Raw genomic sequence first — 18,454 nt, forward strand, 5'->3', positions numbered from 1 at the left:
CAGAATTATCTGCTTATAAAATGCCCTCTAGCACAAGAATGCCAATGGTGGATAGAAGATTAAAGTTAAGCTGCTTTAAATCAATATAGCAAAATCCAATTGATCAAGAACATTCAATAGACTTTGGGCTATACATTGAATATTTATTTTCACTAAATTGACAAGAAAAACGTCTCTTTTATTCATAACAGTGATGAATAACAGTATATACATTGAATAATTGCTTTATCCAATAGTAATGGTAGAAGAATTTGCAATGAAGTAAAATAAGTATTTGGGAAAACCAGATATAATAGTGAGACGGCTATATCTTTAGTATTTGAACTGGTCACAAAATCAATACTAATACTAATATTGATATAGATGAGTTCAAGAACAACTGCATTGGCTGCAAAAACAAAAGGACCAAACATATGAACACCATCTTCCAGCACACACATGAGTTGCACCTGTAGGAGTTTCTGCAACCAGCATCCTCCATCTGTTGTCCCACTCTTACAATGGTTCAAGAGGACTGAATTCAAAGGAGGAAAGGTGCTAATTGAGCAATTGTAGAATGACTAGAACCTACCACAGAAAGATATGGTCAGTCTCAGACTGCAGAGAGCTCGACCAAGACATAGCTGAATAGTGGATAACAGTTTGTCCTAAGCAAGAAAAAATGCAACATAAAAGATGCCAACAATATGCACAGGAAAGAAGCCCATGGTCACGAACATTTGCAGCAAGAAAGGTTTACCAAAATGTTGTAAACACTACAGATCATTTTAAATGCTCGTGAATGTATATTGTTGTCTTGGAAAAGAGTGAATACACCAAATAATTTAGAACCATGCGTTCAATCTCATAAAAGCACAAAGTTATACATGCACAGTAAAAATGAACCTCATAAAAGCACAAAGTTATACATGCACAGGAAAAATGAATTTCATAAAAGCACAAAGTTATATATGCACAGGAAAAATGAATTTATGAGTATCAGAAGGAACGCATTTTACAACAACAAAATATCTAGTTACATATGAAGTTCATAGATTATGAGATATCGATGCCTCATATTACATGCAGTACTACTAGCAAAGTGCCATGCAGGTATATGTTTCAAAACAAGAAGAATTTGAAAATTACTATGATCCTAGCAACCAAGAAAATGATTACAATCATATTTTTAACATCATTGCTCTGTAATTACAAGATATATCACTTCAATTTACTGTTTAAGACATTATTTCAACAAGGATAGAATATAGGCCACTGTATTCATCTACACAAGCCTCAACAGCTCACTAATCAGCATCAGGAAATCTGTAAGTCTGGAGAATTAGCCTAGTGAAACAGGTGAATGAGATAATTAAAGCACTTCCATTGACTGAACTGGACATATTTGTGCAGCTGTAAAGAAAGTTGCATGAACTATAATATCAAATTTACTGCATATTATAGTTGAAAGAGGAAGGGCACCTTCTGTTATATTCCAAATTGAACTCAAGATCTATCCTTCTCACTTGTCCTGGGCAACACATCAGAGGCTTGATGATGCGGAAAAATCCTGTCAGAAATCCACTTAGAAACAGTGGTCTTCATCATCTTAAAGGGCTGACAACCCAACCAGTGATACGACTTGGCTTGCGCAGTCTTAATGATCTCTGAGACCCATTTTCCAATCGTTCAAGTATTGAATAAGTTATTGTGTCTGGTGTCAATCCCTGCTGCTTCAAACTTGCATATAATTCAAACGCTTCTGCTGTCTTCCCACATTTCTCTAGACAATCAAGTAAAATATTATATGTCACAATATTAGGGATGCATCCCTCTGTGAGCATCTCATCAAACAACCTGCAAGCCATCTCAACTTTATTACTTTTGCCAAAGCATTCAATCAGGGTACTATAAGTGACAACATCCGGATTCAATCCTTTCTCTTGCATCTCCTTGAAACGCATGTAGGCTTCATCTAAGTCCCCATTTTTCCCCATACAATTTATCAACGAATTGTAAGTTATGACATCAGGTTTACAATCAGTACTCTCCATTTCTTCAAAAAGTTCAGAAGCTTTGTCAACTAGACCAATTCTACCTAGGCTTGAGATAAGTATATTATAGGTAAAAATATCAGGTGAAATGCCATCAAGTTTCATCTTTTCATACAGAGTGCATAAATATGAAACCTGCTTTAGCTTACCAAGAGCTGAAAATACCATGTTGTACATGATGATATCGGAAGTTATCCCTTTTTCCTTCATCATATTTAGTAGATCCATGGCCTCAGATGTCTTTCCTGCATTACATAGTATCTCAAGCATCGAAATGAAAGCATCCCGATCTCCTTTGTCATGAAAACTCCACATACGACAAAATAAGCTGTGGGCCTCACTTGCATGTCCTAACTTGCACAATGTTTTTACCAGATATGCATAAATTGACTTGTTCATGTACTTATTAGATATTTGCACGATCTCGTCTAGTCTATGCAGTTGTCCTTCTGTTGCTAAGGCATCAACTATTACACTATAAGTGAATTCATTGGGTCCGCAATCATTTTTTATCATCTTGGAGAAAAGGAAAATCATCTTGTCCACCATCCTGTTCTTACCAAGTGCCTGAATCATAGTATTAAAAGCAATCAGGTTGAGTATACATCCTTTCTTTATCATTTCTTCAATGTAAGTGACAATCACATCAGTCTTCCCAGTCTTTCCTGACATTCTGATGAGTATAGTATACGTATATACATCTGCTTCACAGTGCTTTCTTTTCATGTCCTCAAAAACCTTGTAAACTTGGTCGACCTGTTTAATTAAAACATTGTCAACTGCAAAGATCGAAGCATTGGATAAGTAACAGGAAGAATAAAGGGGAAGAAAATTGAAACTCTTTCCTATTGTAAAAGTGAAAGAAAAAAAAGCTCAAGATTCAACAACATGCTTATATAGGAACAGACAGGAGCAGCCAAATGAAAATATACCATCTTTTTATAAAAAGAAAAGTACTGTACATAATCAAGAATTAAGGGCAAAACAAGGATTGGAAGAAAATGTACATTGAATGATGAAACTTTTTATTCTTAATTAAGAAAGTACATTGAAAGAAACTGTATTTCCAGATCTAAGAATTGAATTGAGTGCAACTTTTTCATTTAAGCATTTTCCAAATCCAAGAATTGTCTAACCACCCTACAATTTAGATACGTCAATTACCATAAGCAAGAGAGTGAGAGAGATTACCATATCCGCCTTCGCCAACGCATCCAAGAGCATATTGTAAGCAAAGATATCCAACTTATACCCTCTCCTCCGCATCTCCTCATAAACCCTAAACCCCCCTTCTGCATCCCGGCACCTCAAGTACGCTTGGACCAAACACTTATAAGTGTATCCATTCGGCTTCAATCCCCACTTCTTAGCCAGCTCCAAGCACCTCCCGATCTCCCCCGCCCCGACGATCCCGATCAAGATGTTAACGGTCGAGATGCTCCCCCTGATTCCCTCTCTTTCCATCTCGTCGACGAGGCGCCGGACCTCATCGCCGGCGGAGGTTCCCGAACAGGCGAGGATGGAGAGTAGGCGGTTATAGGTGAAGCAGTCATGGCGGAATCCAGGGAGGGAGGCAACGAAGCGGAAGAAGGCGACCGCGAGGTCGGAACGGCGGATGGATTTGAGGATCTCGGAGGCCTCGGAGGGCGTGAGGGTAAGGGTTAGGGTCTCGAGGTAGTCGGAGAGATCGAGGAAAGGGTCGGAGGAGGATGCAGAGGAGAGGAGGATATGGGTGGCGCGGCAGATGAGGTCCCGGCGGGGAAGGGCATGGCCCCGGGGGTCGTGGCCGAGCTCCAGCGGGTTGACCTCGACAGCAAGGGCGCGGCCGGAGGAGTCCGAACGGACGATTCGAGCGGTGTAATTGGTGGCGAGGGAGCGAGTTGGGGTTAGTCGGGACGGCGATAGGAGAAGACGTCGCATCGTTGTTTGGGTCGGTTGGACGCGGGTGAGGTGAGACGAAGGGTATTAAGTTTAAATTTGGTTGGGTTGGGTTAGGATTGGGTTGTGTATGTATTCTTCCCGAAGTATATGATTTTTTTTTTAATAAAAAGAAGACTCATGTTATCTAAATTTATATTCACATACCGAATAAATTAGGTAGATACTCATAAGGTTTAAGAATATGGTTAAATATTATTTTTTACCCCAACTAAAATTACTTTATTGTTTAAATTTTGTTTTGTATCACACACCATCTCGTACTTTTTCGTAAACAACAAATATAAAATTATTAAATAACAAATATGATTGTGCTTCTATTAAATAAATATATACTTAAGGAGAAAGTTTAGAGTGGCTTAGTAATATAAAATAAAAGTATAAAAAAATAAAAGTATTTTTTTATTATAAAAAATTAGACAGTAGAGCCAAGGTTCTACATCCAACGCGACCACCGTGCAAACTTGGCCTACTGGACCAACGCAAAACAATGGAGGAGGAGAGATATAGATAAATCAGCGACAAAAGAGATAATAACAATAAGAAGATGGGCTATGCCAACAATGAAGTGGGGATGGTCAAGGAAGGGGAAGATATATCAGGGAGAGTAGGGGAGGAAGAAGATAGAGGGAGAAGGGAGAAGCTCTTTAGGAGCGGGGAAAAAGAAAATCCTAGCAAGACCCTCTCTACTTTGGTTGGTTCACCTTGGGTTATTAACCCCTCCCCACTGTGATAAAAGATACGTGTTAATTTAGGCAGCATTTGGTTTATATATAAGAGATACTTATTGAATTAATCATGTTTTTCTTAAATATATTTTATAACTAAATATTTGTGTATATATATTTTGATTTTACACAAAAATTTATTACAAGTGGAGGGGTACAATAAAATTATATATATATATATATTCTAAGTAAAATTTCTATCACATTTGATATAATTATCTATAGTTAAATAACTAAACACAAATTATTACATAAAGTTATTAAGTAATTATAAAATATAAATGTAGATATACTTAAAATATATTTAAGAGGTGATAAAACGAGGCTATAAGGTTATGTAAAAGTAGTAATTTGATGGCTTGGGCGTTTGCTTTTAAAAAAAAAAAAAACGGCCACACCGATCTCCAAGAACAGTTGTCCACGTGTACATCCCACAATTCCCGGTTGCCACCCACAGACGGCCTCGATGCGCTCTCTTCCAACACGAACAACTGCTACGTATGACCAACAGAGTTCGATTTCCAGTCCCACGGCTCAAGACCCCACGGTGGCTCCTTTTCGGTCGTACTCTGCTCACCCCTATTATTGCGCTCGGTCTCCTCCTCCCTCTCTTTCCCCGGAGATCTCGAGTTCAAAGAAACCCCTAGGGTTTGGGCGACGGGTACGAATTGGAGGCAGTTAATGGGGTCAGCCTTCTCCTCGAGCTCGGCGTCATCGCAGGGGTTCCCGGTCGTGCTCAACGTCTACGACCTCACCCCGTTGAACAATTACATCTTCTGGTGCGGCCTCGGTATCTTCCACTCCGGAATCGAAGGTGAGCCAGAGGAATTTAACCTTCATTTTTGTGTAAAAATTCGATTTTGGAATGATGCGGAATCACGATTTAAGCTGCCTGTCGTATGATTTATCGCGCTTGACTTGGTAACTTTATGATCTTTTAGATAGTAATCCTGCCTTTGGAGGTTAGATGAGCGTGAAAGGAATTACCGAGATCTGCAAGAGTTGTTCATCAAAATATTTTAGGTTTTTTCTTCTAATAATGATAATTCACCCTATTGTTTTAAAGAAAAAGGAACGATAGAGTATAACGGTTAATTCTGAAAAATTGTTTAAAATTATTGAAAGAATCTTTTGATATCTCTGGTAGTAGTCAACCACCTTATCTCATATTGTTAGCTGTTGAGTTGCTAAAGGAAGCACGGAAATGGAATAAATCCTGAGTATCTATACTTTATACTTTATACTTTATAGTCTACCTAAATGCATGTACGTTTTAAGTTCCTGTTTGGAAGCATCGAGCCCCTCTGCTTAAGAAGGTACTTTATTTTGACCAAGGTTTCTTCCAGTTGATGCATGCTTAAGATAACTATACTAATCATCAAACTCGACCCCCATTTAGTGATTGGTTCTCTTCTTGTTATCAGTCAAGTATAAGAAGAATGTTTCTTCAAATATACTCTAATCTCAATATGACCTGTAGTCCTTTGTTTCATACTTTCATTCCTCAGACTAGCATCTCATTTGCTGTTTTTCTTCTATTGTAGAAAAAATGTATTCGCCATTTGTTCTGGTTGTGCATGAGAATATGATTGTCGTAACTTTAAGATTGGCATCATGAGATACACATAAGATATTGTTTATTTATGTTTGTTCATGGTGATTTAGTGTTCAAGCATCCATATGCTTTCTTTCGACATGATTTACTTGTTTATGAATTGTTCTGTTACAGTCCATGGCTTGGAGTACGGTTTTGGAGCTCATGATTACTCATCAAGTGGGGTGTTTGAGGTGGAACCAAAGAAATGTCCTGGATATATTTATAGATGTTCCATTTCATTAGGTCGTATAGATATGCATCCCAATGAATTTCGGGAATTCATGGAGAACATAGCTGCAGACTATCATGGAGACACCTATCATCTCATTTCTAAAAACTGCAATCACTTTACTGATGACGTTAGTATGAAATTGACAGAAAGAGGTATCCCTGGTTGGGTTAATCGGCTTGCCAAGATAGGTATGTCAGGAAGCTCTTTTGCATCTTCTTTTTCCTTGCTTTCTCTGAGGTTTTACAATGACAGTATCATTGCTTCTTTTTACAACATTTTACAATCACTAATTTTTGGCCTCAATGTCATGCATTAATTGTGAGATGGCTGGCCTTTGTGAAGGTGCAGAAGAAGTAAAACATATATGAAATTGTTGCGACATTTTGACCAACGAGAACAGCCTTTTTCTGACTTTTCTGCGATTTAGTATTTATGCAGAAATAAATCAGAAACTAGCTTCTAAATCTTTAACCAGTTAGCTTTCCATTCAGTAATTTAGTTTGGATATACCTGCTTAAATCTAGAAGATTGTAGTCAACTAATATGGATTTCCAAATACATGAAGGAATATTAATTGTAAATGAAAATTGGTGCCTAAATTTATGGACCTACCAATTTACTTTTGAATATAGGGTAGCCAGATGGTATGCGGAGTTCCCATCTGGTACTCGGAGTGTCCTTCATCTAATATAAGTAAATATTCACTCTTTCCTTTTTCCTGGTAAACAATTTTATACAACATCCAAAACAGTTGATCTTATCAATTCTAGTGATAGTTTGGTCTTAAGCATGATGGCAAGAATATCTTAGTCAGTTCTTTTCAGATATAAATATTCAAGCAAATATCAAGATTAGTAGTGTCTGCGTGATCTTCGACCAAGAATTAAGATTCCCAATTTTATAATTCAGTTTTGTCCTTTTTTATGATCTCCGATAGTTAAGACTTTTGGTAATATAACAAATGCTTCTGTGTCTGTCTTAAGAAATACTTGACTATTTTTATTAAATAAATGATCTGATCCTGTTTTCAGGTGCCGTTTGCAATTGCCTTCTACCAGAGAGCATGAAGATACCAGAAGTTAAGCAAATCTCTGACTACCATGGTCTCTCTTGTTAGTAAAATCCCTGAATATTCTTTGGATCTTGTACCGCTTAGATCTTTCTTCCTGTTATTATTTGAAGTGTATCACTACTAGCTTTTGATATCATTACTTAAATCTTACACATTCTTTATTTCTTTTCATGTCTAAAAGATGGGTCTGAATCATTCTCGATAATCACCACCACTACGCATGAACCTTTCGAGAGTGATGATACTGATCAAGACAGATGCCTCCTTTCCCCATCTTCTGGTGGAGACGTTATTTTAGTGAAGGAGATTCAAAGATGAAAGCATACCAAATTCTTGCTAAACCAATTGTGTGCATTAATGTCCAGTGAAGTGATCTTGTCTTTTCCCTATTCTGTAACCTCAACCCAATTATTTCATTTTTCTATTTTTTTTATGTCACTTAAATTCAGCTGCTGTTTCACAAACTATGATGATTTTTTCCCCTTATTTTTCATGTTCGGTTGTTCATCTGTCTGTCAGCTACTTTTCGTGTTGGCAATACTTTGAAATTCTTGTTCTTTGCTAGCAAATGAGAATATTGAAAAACATGTATATATATATATTTATTCATTGTGAGAGTTTCTCCTGATTTGTCTACAATTATTGTTTAGCAAATAGTGCCGTGTCTACTTGAGTAACAGAATCACTCCTTTTCTTCTTCTTTTTTCTTCTTTTTTCTGAAGTAGTTACTTAGGCACTACGAGATGTGGCAACTGTGGAAGAGCCGCAACGAGATTGTTTTTCAGCAGCAAATGTCTATTGTCCTGCAAGTCATGTTTAAGTCCTTGGTTCGTGTTGTGGAGTCTGGTGAGTTCTTTTTGTGCGTCCTCATGCTATTAAGCCCAGGTCTCCTCGCTCTCTCTGCCACTGGAAGGCTTCGTTGTTTGGCACCATCCTCACTCAAATATGGATGGTGCTTTCGCACTTCAGAACGCTACGACTCAGGTAGATTTTATTACTGGTGGGAATTATGACATTCATATCATCTTAGGGGCGGCTGCCTCTCCTGCTGCTGATCCCTTGCATCCCGAAGCCCGTCAAGTCTGCAAGTCCTAAAAGTCCCTATCAAACATATGGGTCGAATATGATTCTGTGACCCCAATCAACATCCACTGTGGAGGTGGTGAACTATTTTGGATATCTTCTGTATGTTATCGTTCTTTTCTTGTGTATTTCTCTCACTGCTTTAGGGAAAGCTAATATGGCTGCCAATCAATTAGCTCAGCTAGGGCAGGAGAATAGGTTTTCTTCGACTTGGTTGGACTCTGTCCCTCCTGTCTGAATACTTGATATATTCATCAAAAGATTACGTTTGCACCATCGCAGTTAAAGCAGCAGAGATGGCTATGAAGTGCAAGATTACAGTATTGTACAATTAAGAATATAAGCTTTGGGTATCTTCCAAACAATTGCTAAACTAAGATGAACGCCATTCATGTAGCACAATGAGTTGCTGTCAACAAGATTTCACATCTCATTGCATAGAAAGAGAAATACTAGCAACGTTAAGTATAATCATCTTTTATTCATAAATCGCTACTACTCAAGAGGCAAGACGAACAAACGAGCAAAGATAGGTATCAGTTACTGACCATTTAAATTTATAGACAACAGACAAGAATTATGACTAAAATGTCCCTGATGTTATTAATCCAGTTGAACTTTGTCCCTCTGGTTCATTATTTTCGGCAGATATGCCCTCAAGCAGTGGACAGGAAAATTGGTTACTAAAATACACCATACAATGCGAGCATCATCAGACATCGAAACATTCACTTGGCATGGAACTTCTGGCTAACAGAATCATAGCTTGGAACATGAATAACTGTGTCAGGAAACAGTTACCATATTACTGATGATATATGAGAGAAAAAAGTTCAAAGACAAAAACGGGGATCTAATTTGAAACTCACCATCTCCCCATGAGGCCATGGTTAGTGGCGATGAAATGATTTTTTCAGCAAGGGAAGTGATATCTTTCAATGTAACTCCGTCAACAGCTTTCAGGAAATGCTCCACTGGTTTCCTGCAAAAACAATACAAGAGACACAATGTTGCAAATTTATATGATTGGCGTAGAGAGAGAGAGGGAGAGAGAGAAACCAAAGGTTTTACTGGAATTCTAAATATGAAATGCCCAAATTCTTTATTTTGCTTTTAATTTTGACCTTTAAAAAGATTTAATATTATAAGCCAAAATAGAATGATTTTAGTTTATTGTGGTCCAAAATAAATGTCAAAACTAAAAATCTTGATAGTTTTGATTTTACCCAATGAGTTTCGGCTTTAGTTTTTATTAATTTTCAACCGTTACTGTTCCTTCTTGGGTGAAACTTCAAACCATCCAAACAATCTTTATTGATTCTCACTTATCCTCCATTCGTGCTACCCATTAGCTATTGTGTTTAACCATTAATCATCCACGTTAACATTTTCATTTTAAATTTTTTTGTTAATGCTAGTTTCTAGTGGAAAATAAAACAATTCTTGTTTAAACGTTTCTGATACATGTATAGGGTGTACTTGTTGTGCAGACTGGCCCAAATTAAATGAGATATGATAGCTTCGAGAATCCATACATCCCTTATCAATGTATGGAGTATGGATAGCTATCTCTCGAGCACAGGTTTATGTTCGGCCTCTACGTTACATGGGCATGAATTGCAACCAAGAAGGTACTCTATTCTACCCCCGATCTGGTATTATATAGTTTTTAAAGCAATCTCTATTTTCTGATTCTTCTTTCTCCAGAAAAGTGGCACAAATTTTGAGTTGATGTCACTTTTTGGAGTCTTTCTCATGTTTTAAGTGAGCTCAAGCTGACCCTATGTTGTTGGGAGAGACTTGGATAATGACCATGAAGATGTTATACAATCTGATCCATTTTAGACATCCTACTCTTGTTCTGAAATGCAATCATCAGCACCTCTGATTCTTGTTAAAAAACAAATTCAACATGAGGAAAGTAAGTCCCTCTTTAATACTTCTTGTTCATCAAGAATACTTTTTTCTATTTTCTGACTCAATAAACTCAAATCGCATTCTATGTACTCGGTCTTAGATCTTCATCTAAAACATATAAGATTCTATGTTTCTTCTCCATATTCCAAGCTTGTGTTCAATCCTATCTTAAAATCACCAATTAAAATGATGTAATCGGCATACATTATGAAATTTTATACTGAAAATTTTCAGTTAATCCATCTATAACCAAATAATCAAAAGGTTAACTGGCTATTTCATGTGTATTGTTGGGTATAGAACAAGAAATTTTAAGTATAAGCTCAATATTGTAAGAAGCAGCTGCCTAGTCGAGGCACCTAAATCTTAAGGGTCGACAGATTTAACCTGTGAAACTAACTTGGGGTGGCTAACAACCCAGCAATAAACAGTTGATACGTTCTAGGCTTGGACTTCACTCATTGGTAGTTACTAATTAGATGTGGGGTAAAGGACCCCGCGAGAAGAAAAGGAAAAGGGTAGCACGCTCTCACAAACAGAAAGGCCATTAATAAGTAAATCCCATGTTGAAATTTCATTGCCACATTGGCACTCTGACAAACTTTTCTTATTATGAGAAATTGAGAAGTACTATAGATATACTCTAGGACTCTGATACTCTAGCAAATAGTGACAAAATGTCCCCCCCTACTCATTCTCACAATTGCTTCTGCTTTTCCCTGCTCCCACAGTATTTCTTCAACTCCTTTATATAGTAAGAAAATCCATGAAGGATTATGAAAAAGATGTACCTTTCTCCATATGTCAAAATCTGTCGTCCTGTGTCTTCTGATGCTACCATCTGCAAAATGCATAGACAGTGAGTGGTTGAAGCTGCCAAGCAAGTGTCTTTACCAGGTTGATAGTAAATCAATCATTACCCTTGATTCCAGATTCATCAACAGTGAAGACTTAGTTGACTGTTTGGCACGATCTAGTTGTACCTGGTCAACTGTGAAGAAGCAGAACCAAAAATTTTAAAAAGAGAAAAGAAAAGACCAACTCAATGAAAAAGGTTAAGCAAATTTGGACCGAGATCCATCCTTGCCCAGGAGTTGCAACCGAAAGAAGTTCTCTGGCTGCCAAATCAACAGCTTTAGGAACAAAACCTGAACTCTGAATGGAACAAGAAACTCTTAGGGGGCTTAGGTGTAAAATGTGTGTGCTAATGCAGGAAAAAGGCTAGGATTTTATATCCATAACTGAAAGCTCATGAAAGAAAAAAGTCATCCATGAAAAGAGCAACTCGTGAAGCAATAGTACTGAAAGAGGGAAACGTATAATAAATGAGGAAAAGTACAGTAGCTAAACAAGACAACATATAATCAGCACAACCATATAAAGAGCAGAGTAGCTTACGGTGGTTGCACGAATGCCAAAAAGACCAGTATTGTTGTAAATACTACTGAAAGCTGAGAATGACTGAATTTGCTGGAACTCATTTAAGACGTGTAGATCTGTATATGATAGATAAGAAATAAAAGGCGAGTGCTTAGTAGACTGAAAAAGTGAAGATTTATCTACTAGCCCATGTGAGTTAAAATGTAGTGCATGCCCTGAATAGCTCAAAGCCCTCCAAAAAGATATGAACCTCATAAGCTGCTTGTACTGAAAATCGAGATAGACCAAGAGGGCCTTGCTCTATGGCATGTGCAGGCAGCATGTTTATCTGGCAGCTTTTATATGTTACATCTTACTAGATCGAATCATTATATCACATGGAACATCATAAACAGAGTAGATATTACTTACATAAACGAGAATACAGAGTAGATATTACTTACATAACCGAGAATATATCCCTTTTCCAGGTCCCCCAGCAGAAAATGAGCCACCACCTCCCATAAGCATCTGGATGACATGGCACCAGTCTGGTTCATATTCTTCAAGAATCATCAACATAATAGTTACAGAATCAAAATTATGCCTAACTTAAAGAAATCATAAACTGCTTCTCTTCTCTTGAACCTGAAGTACTGTCAGCGTCACAGCATCCTTTTCTTTATGCCAGCCACCAGGAACTTCAAATGCAATTGCAATATGTGTTTTCTGTTAACCCCATAATTACCAGTAGGAAACGACATTAATGATCAGAAGAATGCAATAGAATTTGTCAGACAAAATAGACTCCGTGCTTTTGGTACACACCGATGAATCAGCTTGGCATCTATAGTCACCGCCAACATACACAGATTTTGGCTCCTCTGGTTGTGCCACCTTGGGGAGGTCAGATAGAAGTGGTTCAGCAATAGATAATAATTTGTCATGCTCCACACCTGATGCTGCAAGGACAATCCTGGAAGCAGTATAGTTCTCCTGAAATTATTCCAATTTATACACATAATGGAGCAGTAAACTGAGAATAGATAACATAATGTACTATGAGTCGGGTACTTCATCTTACAGCAACAAATTCCTCCAAGATGTTGCTGTTTAACTTGTTGATTGCAGATTCTGGTGCCATCAAAGGATTTGCCAGTGCACCAGAATAACCAGCAGAATGAATAGCCTCTAAAAGCAAACCTTGTGGATTGCTAGAAACTTCTGCTAACTCCGCCTTCACTTTCTTCAGCTGCAAAAGAGAAGTTGATATAGCACCAAATCTGGCTAAAATGCAACTAATTGATTATGGTAAGATGATAACCTGTTCATTCACCTCCCAATCAAGGAAAGCAGCATTTCTCACAGAATCAATAAGCACTTCAACCATTTCGGGCATGTAAGTCTTGAGAGCACCATAAGTGTAACTCATCTGCTCACGGGAAGCTGACGCTTTAACACTTCCTCCAATGGCTTCTATTTCACGAACAATGCGCAAGTGGCTTCTATTCGTTGTCGTTTTGAAGGCCATTCGCTCCAGCAGGTGTGCGGCACCTGTTGTCGTAGGCGTTTCATTTACAGAACCACAACCAACATACAATCCTATTGAAGCAGTGGGGCTCTGATCAATCAAATCCAAGAAAGTTAACACTGTCTACTGGGAATATAACAATATGCGGGTTATATGGCAATTGAGAACATGTCAAAGGAATACATACTGCAGATGTTTCAGAGGCAATTTTCACGCCATTCGGAAGTGTTGTGATTTTTGTCTTGCTGGGCTCTACATAATCAGGTAGATGAGGAGGAATTGTAACTCCTGGAAGTGGAAAATCTAGAGGTGGAAGATGACTGGACCTTCCACCAGTAAGCCAGCTAAAGAAGCCGCCCAACGACCTTTTTGCAACACTTGTGCTGGCAAATCTCACCGTGGCCTCCAGATTTTGGGCACAAACATCATGTTGCTACAAAAATGACACAATACGAGAATTTCAAATGTCAATTCCATCACCAAATAATGCAAAAATCAAGGGTTACTTCAACGACGATTTTCTCAAATATAGTTTCTGTTACTAGGAAGCATATCTATATATATAGTGCATATGACTAAATATCTATACATACATAAAATGTTAACATAGATCAAATTAGAAAGAAAAAATTCTGCAGTCCCAGTAGAAACTTGAGACTTGCACATCCCTAATATTGAGAACATTCCATCAAAATTCATTACACCAATAGTAATTAGCTGCCTCGAGATCGAAAAAAAGAAAGTTTTAAAAATTAATTATAAAAAAAGAACATAGAGTATAGCATCTTTTTTCGTTAATCCAAATTTTAATCAACATACTAAAACTTTATAAGTTCCAAATAACAACAACCATTAGATCTACGAAAATTACGTAATCGGGCCACAAATTCGCACTATAAATTGTCAAGTGAATGTAAACCATATCAGAATTGATCAAATCCTAACATAAATAACTGGAAATCGAGGCTCAAAGACTCATGAGATATATGAGTAAGTTAGATGAGGGTTATGGCTTGTGAAAGATCAAACCTTGAGAGCCCTAAGGTGGGAAACTGCAACCTTGTACATGATGAGAGGAGGAGGTCTATAGATTGGACACTCCGATAAGATTCGACTTATTCCCCGATAAGGAGAGGAATAGATGATATAATCGCCAGAGAAGACGGAGAAATGTGGATTACTAGTGATAACAGCATATGCTCTGTTCCTCTACAATTGGAGACGACTGCGGACCCGGGCGTGTCCGGTGGACGCCGTGACAGGATTTTTTAAGGCTTAATGTTAAAAATATCACATTTATCCTGAATTTTAATAAGATAATTATATTTTAAGTGTTTAATTGCTCAAAGGTGCGAAAGAAAACTACTCACATTTAAGATTTTTTTTATTTTTAATATTTAGTTATAAAAATAAACTAAATTCATTTTTATTTTATTTTTTTAAGAGAAAAATAGAGATACTATATTAAACTACATTTTCTACCGATCAAATACATGTGTAAATTAGCAAATTTTCCTTCTGCTTTTATTAAAGGGCTATTTGGATAAAATATGCTAAGGTAATGAGATCGTACTTCATGCGATTACTACGAACTTTTTTATATAAAAACATGGGGTTAAAGATAAGTGAATTTTGTTCAATTTGATAATAAGTTTTTAGGATAAAAAAAATAGAAAACATTTTAATGTAAATCTATTTTTATCGAGGAGTAAAATGTATTAAACTATTTTAATAAACAAAGTTATTTTAACATATTGTAAATAAATCTTTTGTTAATCTAAGTTCAATTTAACTGTAATTAGTTAGATTTAACTAATTTTTGAAAGTACAATAAAGTCAGTGGTAAATATAATAATTTAAAGAATACAGTGGTTATTATAATATTTTGAAAGTTTTTCTCCCTAATTATCTAGAAATTCTCTAATAAATATTGTGGTAAAAATAAAAAAAGAATAGCCCATTTAGATTGGGCCCAGGCCTGACCATTACGGCCCAACTTGCGCCCGACCTATCCGTTGGTCTAAATTGCTCTTCGACCCTAACGAGTAACGAGCCCTAAATCTCCTCTTTCCTAATTTATTCCACCTCCACTTCCTACTCTTTCCCGCCCCAATACCATTCATCTCCTCCATCTCGATCGAGCGTCCATGGCGGCGGCGGCGGCGGCGGCGAAGAAGGACAAGCTCGTGGCCATCGGCTTCGAGGGCTCGGCGAACAAACTCGGCATCGGAATTGTAACCCTCGACGGCTCCATTCTGTCCAACCCTCGACACACCTACATCACCCCTCCCGGACACGGCTTCCTCCCCCGAGAGACCGCCCAGCACCATCTCCACCACCTCATCCCCATCCTTCTCTCCTCCCTCGCCGAGGCCAACCTCTCCGTTGGCGACATCGACTGCCTCTGCTACACTAAGGGCCCCGGCATGGGGGCCCCTCTCCAGGTCCTCTTTATTCTTCTTTTTTTCAGCATTATCGTAAGTACAACGGTGTTTATGACTAAACATTGTATCTTTTCCTTATTCATCACCAAAAGTTGAAATTTTATTATTTATTTTTTAACGAAAAATTTGGGTCTTTTCTTTATCTATCACTTAGAATTGGAACTTTTCTTTATTATTATTATCAACTGGGATTTCTTTATTTATCACTAAAAATTTGTACTTTGATGTACTTACCACAATAAATTGGTATTTTTATTTATGAACTGAGTTGGTTATTGTAACGTCGAGCAGGTCTCAGCCATCGCCGTTCGAGTCCTCTCCCAGTTATGGAATAAGCCCATTGTTGCTGTAAACCATTGTGTTGCACATATTGAGATGGGTCGAGTCGTGACTGGGGCCGAAGACCCTGTGGTTTTATATGTGAGTGGAGGGAATACCCAGGTCATTGCTTATAGTGAGGGGAGATATAGGATTTTTGGTGAGACGATTGATATTGCTGTGGGAAATTGTCTTGATAGGTTTGCCAGGGTTCTTGAATTATCGAACGATCCTAGCCCGGGATATAATATTGAGCAGGTTTGCTAATTATCCATTTACTTTTACTTCTTCCCTGTTTGTTATTATCATACTATTTAATTACAGTCTGAAACTTTTCTTTGTTTGTCACTAAAGATGGAATTTTCTTCATTTATTGCCTGGTTTATTTCTTATTAGCTATTACTTGGAGAAAAAGTGGATTTTTCGAGTTGTCAACTATCTGTATTAACTTTGGTGATCATGCAGAGAAAAGGGTGTAGCTTTTTAGAGATATTAAAATGTACTCTTATGATTTGATAAGATCTTCATAAGCAAACATAATGTGTGCATTTTATTTTGAAACAAATAGTTTGTCATCCTCCATCTCATTATTTATCATAATTGGCTTACTTTCTTTATCACTTTATAAATGTTGTATACTTGGAAATTTTAAGTAGTTTACTCTTGTCATACATGCCCATGGCCGAGCGCCTAGCCCTTAAGAAATGGGGTGGCGTGGTATTCCACGGGAGAGGTTCACATAGTGGCACACTGTAAAGGTGTGATGGGCAAACATTGAACTCTGGCTTCCCTTGGCCGCTTTGCTGGCATGAGTTGTAGTGAGAGCGAGGGGTTTGGCAGACATCTGTTCTTTTTCACTCTATTTCTAGTATAGTGACATTGTTTAGACTTAAGTTCATCAACAAATTTATCCCTGAAACTGTAACATTTTTAGTAATTGTTCAACCTCGTGATCGGTTTTCTTTAGTTTCTCATGGTTAAATTATAATATTAATTTTCAATTCAGTTGATCATATATCATCCATTTCTTGCTTATTTTTAAATCTTCAGTATAAGAGCAAATATTGTGAATTCTTTATGTCGTTGAAGTTTGTGGAGCCTGGAGCCATTCTCGTTGGAAATTATGCATGTCAAAACAATTGAGTGGGGAGGGAAGAACCTGTTGTATGATTCTGATTATATGCAGTTAACATATTTTCAGATCCTTTACTGTTTCACATCTTGTTGTTGCATCAGTACATCTGTGCCTGCCAGATGAACTAAATCTTTGTTTCGTTGTTATACATATGAACTTACTGATAGTGTTGTATACCATTCAGCTTGCAAAGAAAGGAGAAAAGTTTATAGATCTTCCCTATGTCGTCAAGGGCATGGATGTTTCATTTAGTGGAATATTGAGCTATATTGAAGCTACTGCAGCTGAGAAGCTTAAGAATAACGAATGCACCCCAGCGGACCTATGTTACTCCTTGCAGGTTTTTTTGCCTTAGTTGTTTTTCTACCTTTAAGGTACACATGCTGATTTAGTAATAGTACTGAGATGGATGATATGATGTTTTCTTCAATCATGCTCCAGGAAACAGTGTTTGCTATGCTTGTTGAAATAACCGAACGTGCCATGGCACATTGTGATACGAAAGATATTCTCATTGTTGGTGGTGTTGGTTGCAATGAGCGATTGCAAGAGATGATGAGGATAATGTGCTCAGAGAGGGGAGGTAGGTTGTTTGCAACTGATGATAGATATTGTATCGACAATGGGGCTATGATAGCATATACTGGTCTCCTTGCTTTTGCTCATGGTGTGACCACTCCAATGGAAGAATCAACATTTACCCAAAGATTTCGAACTGACGAAGTTCACGCAATTTGGAGGGAGAAAGAGATGCCAACATCAACCGACACTCATGGCAGTTCAACTGCTGAAGTATCAATTAGTGATGTCTCAACATTCATTCCGTTGGAAGTAGACTCTTGATATATGCTTCGTTCTCCTCACTAATATTTATTCTCATTTTCATCTGTTTGATTGTGGCAAAATCTGGGCTTTTAAGCTCATAATACAGGAAAAGAATAATTTCTCAAATTTGTATTCTAAGTGTGAAACCTTTCAAAAATTGAGTACTTATGTGAAAGACAAAAGTTTTATATAATTTAGTTGATTTACTCCCTCTTTTATGGCACACAGAAGACAAAATGACT

At 37.4% G+C, this 18,454-nt stretch overlaps 4 protein-coding genes across 7 annotated transcripts; 2 read left to right on the forward strand and 2 right to left on the reverse strand.

The window, feature by feature from the left end:
• Positions 1–157: 157 nt before the first annotated feature.
• Positions 158–3,993, reverse strand: LOC140782796 (pentatricopeptide repeat-containing protein At1g51965, mitochondrial). 3 transcript variants are annotated; one of them, XR_012107954.1, is made up of 3 exons: positions 3,225–3,993; positions 1,462–2,789; positions 158–560 (listed from the first exon to the last, which is right to left on the reverse strand). XR_012107954.1 is itself a non-coding variant. In XM_073129572.1 (2 exons), exons 1-2 carry the CDS (start codon positions 3,951–3,953, stop codon positions 1,584–1,586), a joined length of 1,935 nt encoding a protein of 644 aa, XP_072985673.1. In that variant the 5' UTR covers positions 3,954–3,993; the 3' UTR covers positions 1,117–1,583. The 3 variants fall into 3 exon arrangements, 1 of the variants encoding a protein (XP_072985673.1); XR_012107953.1 differs by having other exon boundaries at positions 158–567; XM_073129572.1 differs by lacking the exon at positions 158–560 and having other exon boundaries at positions 1,117–2,789.
• Positions 3,994–5,184: 1,191 nt separating this feature from the next.
• LOC140781762 (deSI-like protein At4g17486) lies at positions 5,185–8,209 on the forward strand. The gene is made up of 4 exons (XM_073127951.1): positions 5,185–5,513; positions 6,429–6,716; positions 7,560–7,640; positions 7,782–8,209. Exons 1-4 carry the CDS (start codon positions 5,381–5,383, stop codon positions 7,916–7,918), a joined length of 639 nt encoding a protein of 212 aa, XP_072984052.1. The 5' UTR covers positions 5,185–5,380; the 3' UTR covers positions 7,919–8,209.
• Positions 8,210–9,144: 935 nt separating this feature from the next.
• On the reverse strand, positions 9,145–14,695 carry LOC140781763 (mitochondrial-processing peptidase subunit alpha-like). 2 transcript variants are annotated; one of them, XR_012107736.1, is made up of 13 exons: positions 14,520–14,695; positions 13,678–13,923; positions 13,284–13,580; positions 13,044–13,211; positions 12,788–12,955; positions 12,608–12,688; positions 12,424–12,490; positions 11,999–12,096; positions 11,672–11,755; positions 11,521–11,591; positions 11,392–11,441; positions 9,553–9,665; positions 9,145–9,464 (listed from the first exon to the last, which is right to left on the reverse strand). XR_012107736.1 is itself a non-coding variant. In XM_073127952.1 (13 exons), the coding sequence occupies exons 1-13, from the start codon at positions 14,556–14,558 to the stop codon at positions 9,412–9,414; spliced, it is 1,524 nt and encodes a 507-aa protein (XP_072984053.1). In that variant the 5' UTR covers positions 14,559–14,695; the 3' UTR covers positions 9,145–9,411. The 2 variants fall into 2 exon arrangements, 1 of the variants encoding a protein (XP_072984053.1); XM_073127952.1 differs by having other exon boundaries at positions 11,521–11,593; positions 11,685–11,755.
• Positions 14,696–15,533: 838 nt separating this feature from the next.
• LOC140782938 (uncharacterized) lies at positions 15,534–18,418 on the forward strand. The gene is made up of 4 exons (XM_073129828.1): positions 15,534–15,934; positions 16,226–16,510; positions 17,572–17,727; positions 17,829–18,418. The coding sequence occupies exons 1-4, from the start codon at positions 15,638–15,640 to the stop codon at positions 18,228–18,230; spliced, it is 1,140 nt and encodes a 379-aa protein (XP_072985929.1). The 5' UTR covers positions 15,534–15,637; the 3' UTR covers positions 18,231–18,418.
• Positions 18,419–18,454: the final 36 nt, after the last annotated feature.

The sequence above is a fragment of the Typha latifolia genome, chromosome 2 (genome assembly GCF_019914945.1).
Source record: "Typha latifolia isolate L0001 chromosome 2, TyphaL0001v2, whole genome shotgun sequence".
NCBI lineage: Eukaryota > Viridiplantae > Streptophyta > Magnoliopsida > Poales > Typhaceae > Typha > Typha latifolia.

Coding starts and splice junctions, on each gene's coding strand:
- LOC140782938 (XM_073129828.1), top strand. CDS start 15,638: ATGGCGGCGGCGGCGGCGGCGGCGAAGAAGGACAAGCTCGTGGCCATC. Junction 15,935..16,225: donor GCATGGGGGCCCCTCTCCAG/GTCCTCTTTATT, acceptor AACGTCGAGCAG/GTCTCAGCCATCGCCGTTCG. Junction 17,728..17,828: donor ACCTATGTTACTCCTTGCAG/GTTTTTTTGCCT, acceptor ATCATGCTCCAG/GAAACAGTGTTTGCTATGCT.
- LOC140781762 (XM_073127951.1), top strand. CDS start 5,381: ATGGGGTCAGCCTTCTCCTCGAGCTCGGCGTCATCGCAGGGGTTCCCG. Junction 6,717..7,559: donor TAATCGGCTTGCCAAGATAG/GTATGTCAGGAA, acceptor TCCTGTTTTCAG/GTGCCGTTTGCAATTGCCTT. Junction 7,641..7,781: donor TGACTACCATGGTCTCTCTT/GTTAGTAAAATC, acceptor CATGTCTAAAAG/ATGGGTCTGAATCATTCTCG.
- LOC140782796 (XM_073129572.1), bottom strand. CDS start 3,953: ATGCGACGTCTTCTCCTATCGCCGTCCCGACTAACCCCAACTCGCTCC. Junction 2,790..3,224: donor CGTTGGCGAAGGCGGATATG/GTAATCTCTCTC, acceptor TTAATTAAACAG/GTCGACCAAGTTTACAAGGT.
- LOC140781763 (XM_073127952.1), bottom strand. CDS start 14,558: ATGTACAAGGTTGCAGTTTCCCACCTTAGGGCTCTCAAG. Junction 12,491..12,607: donor TGACGCTGACAGTACTTCAG/GTTCAAGAGAAG, acceptor CATGTCATCCAG/ATGCTTATGGGAGGTGGTGG. Junction 11,756..11,998: donor TTGGCATTCGTGCAACCACC/GTAAGCTACTCT, acceptor TGTTCCATTCAG/AGTTCAGGTTTTGTTCCTAA.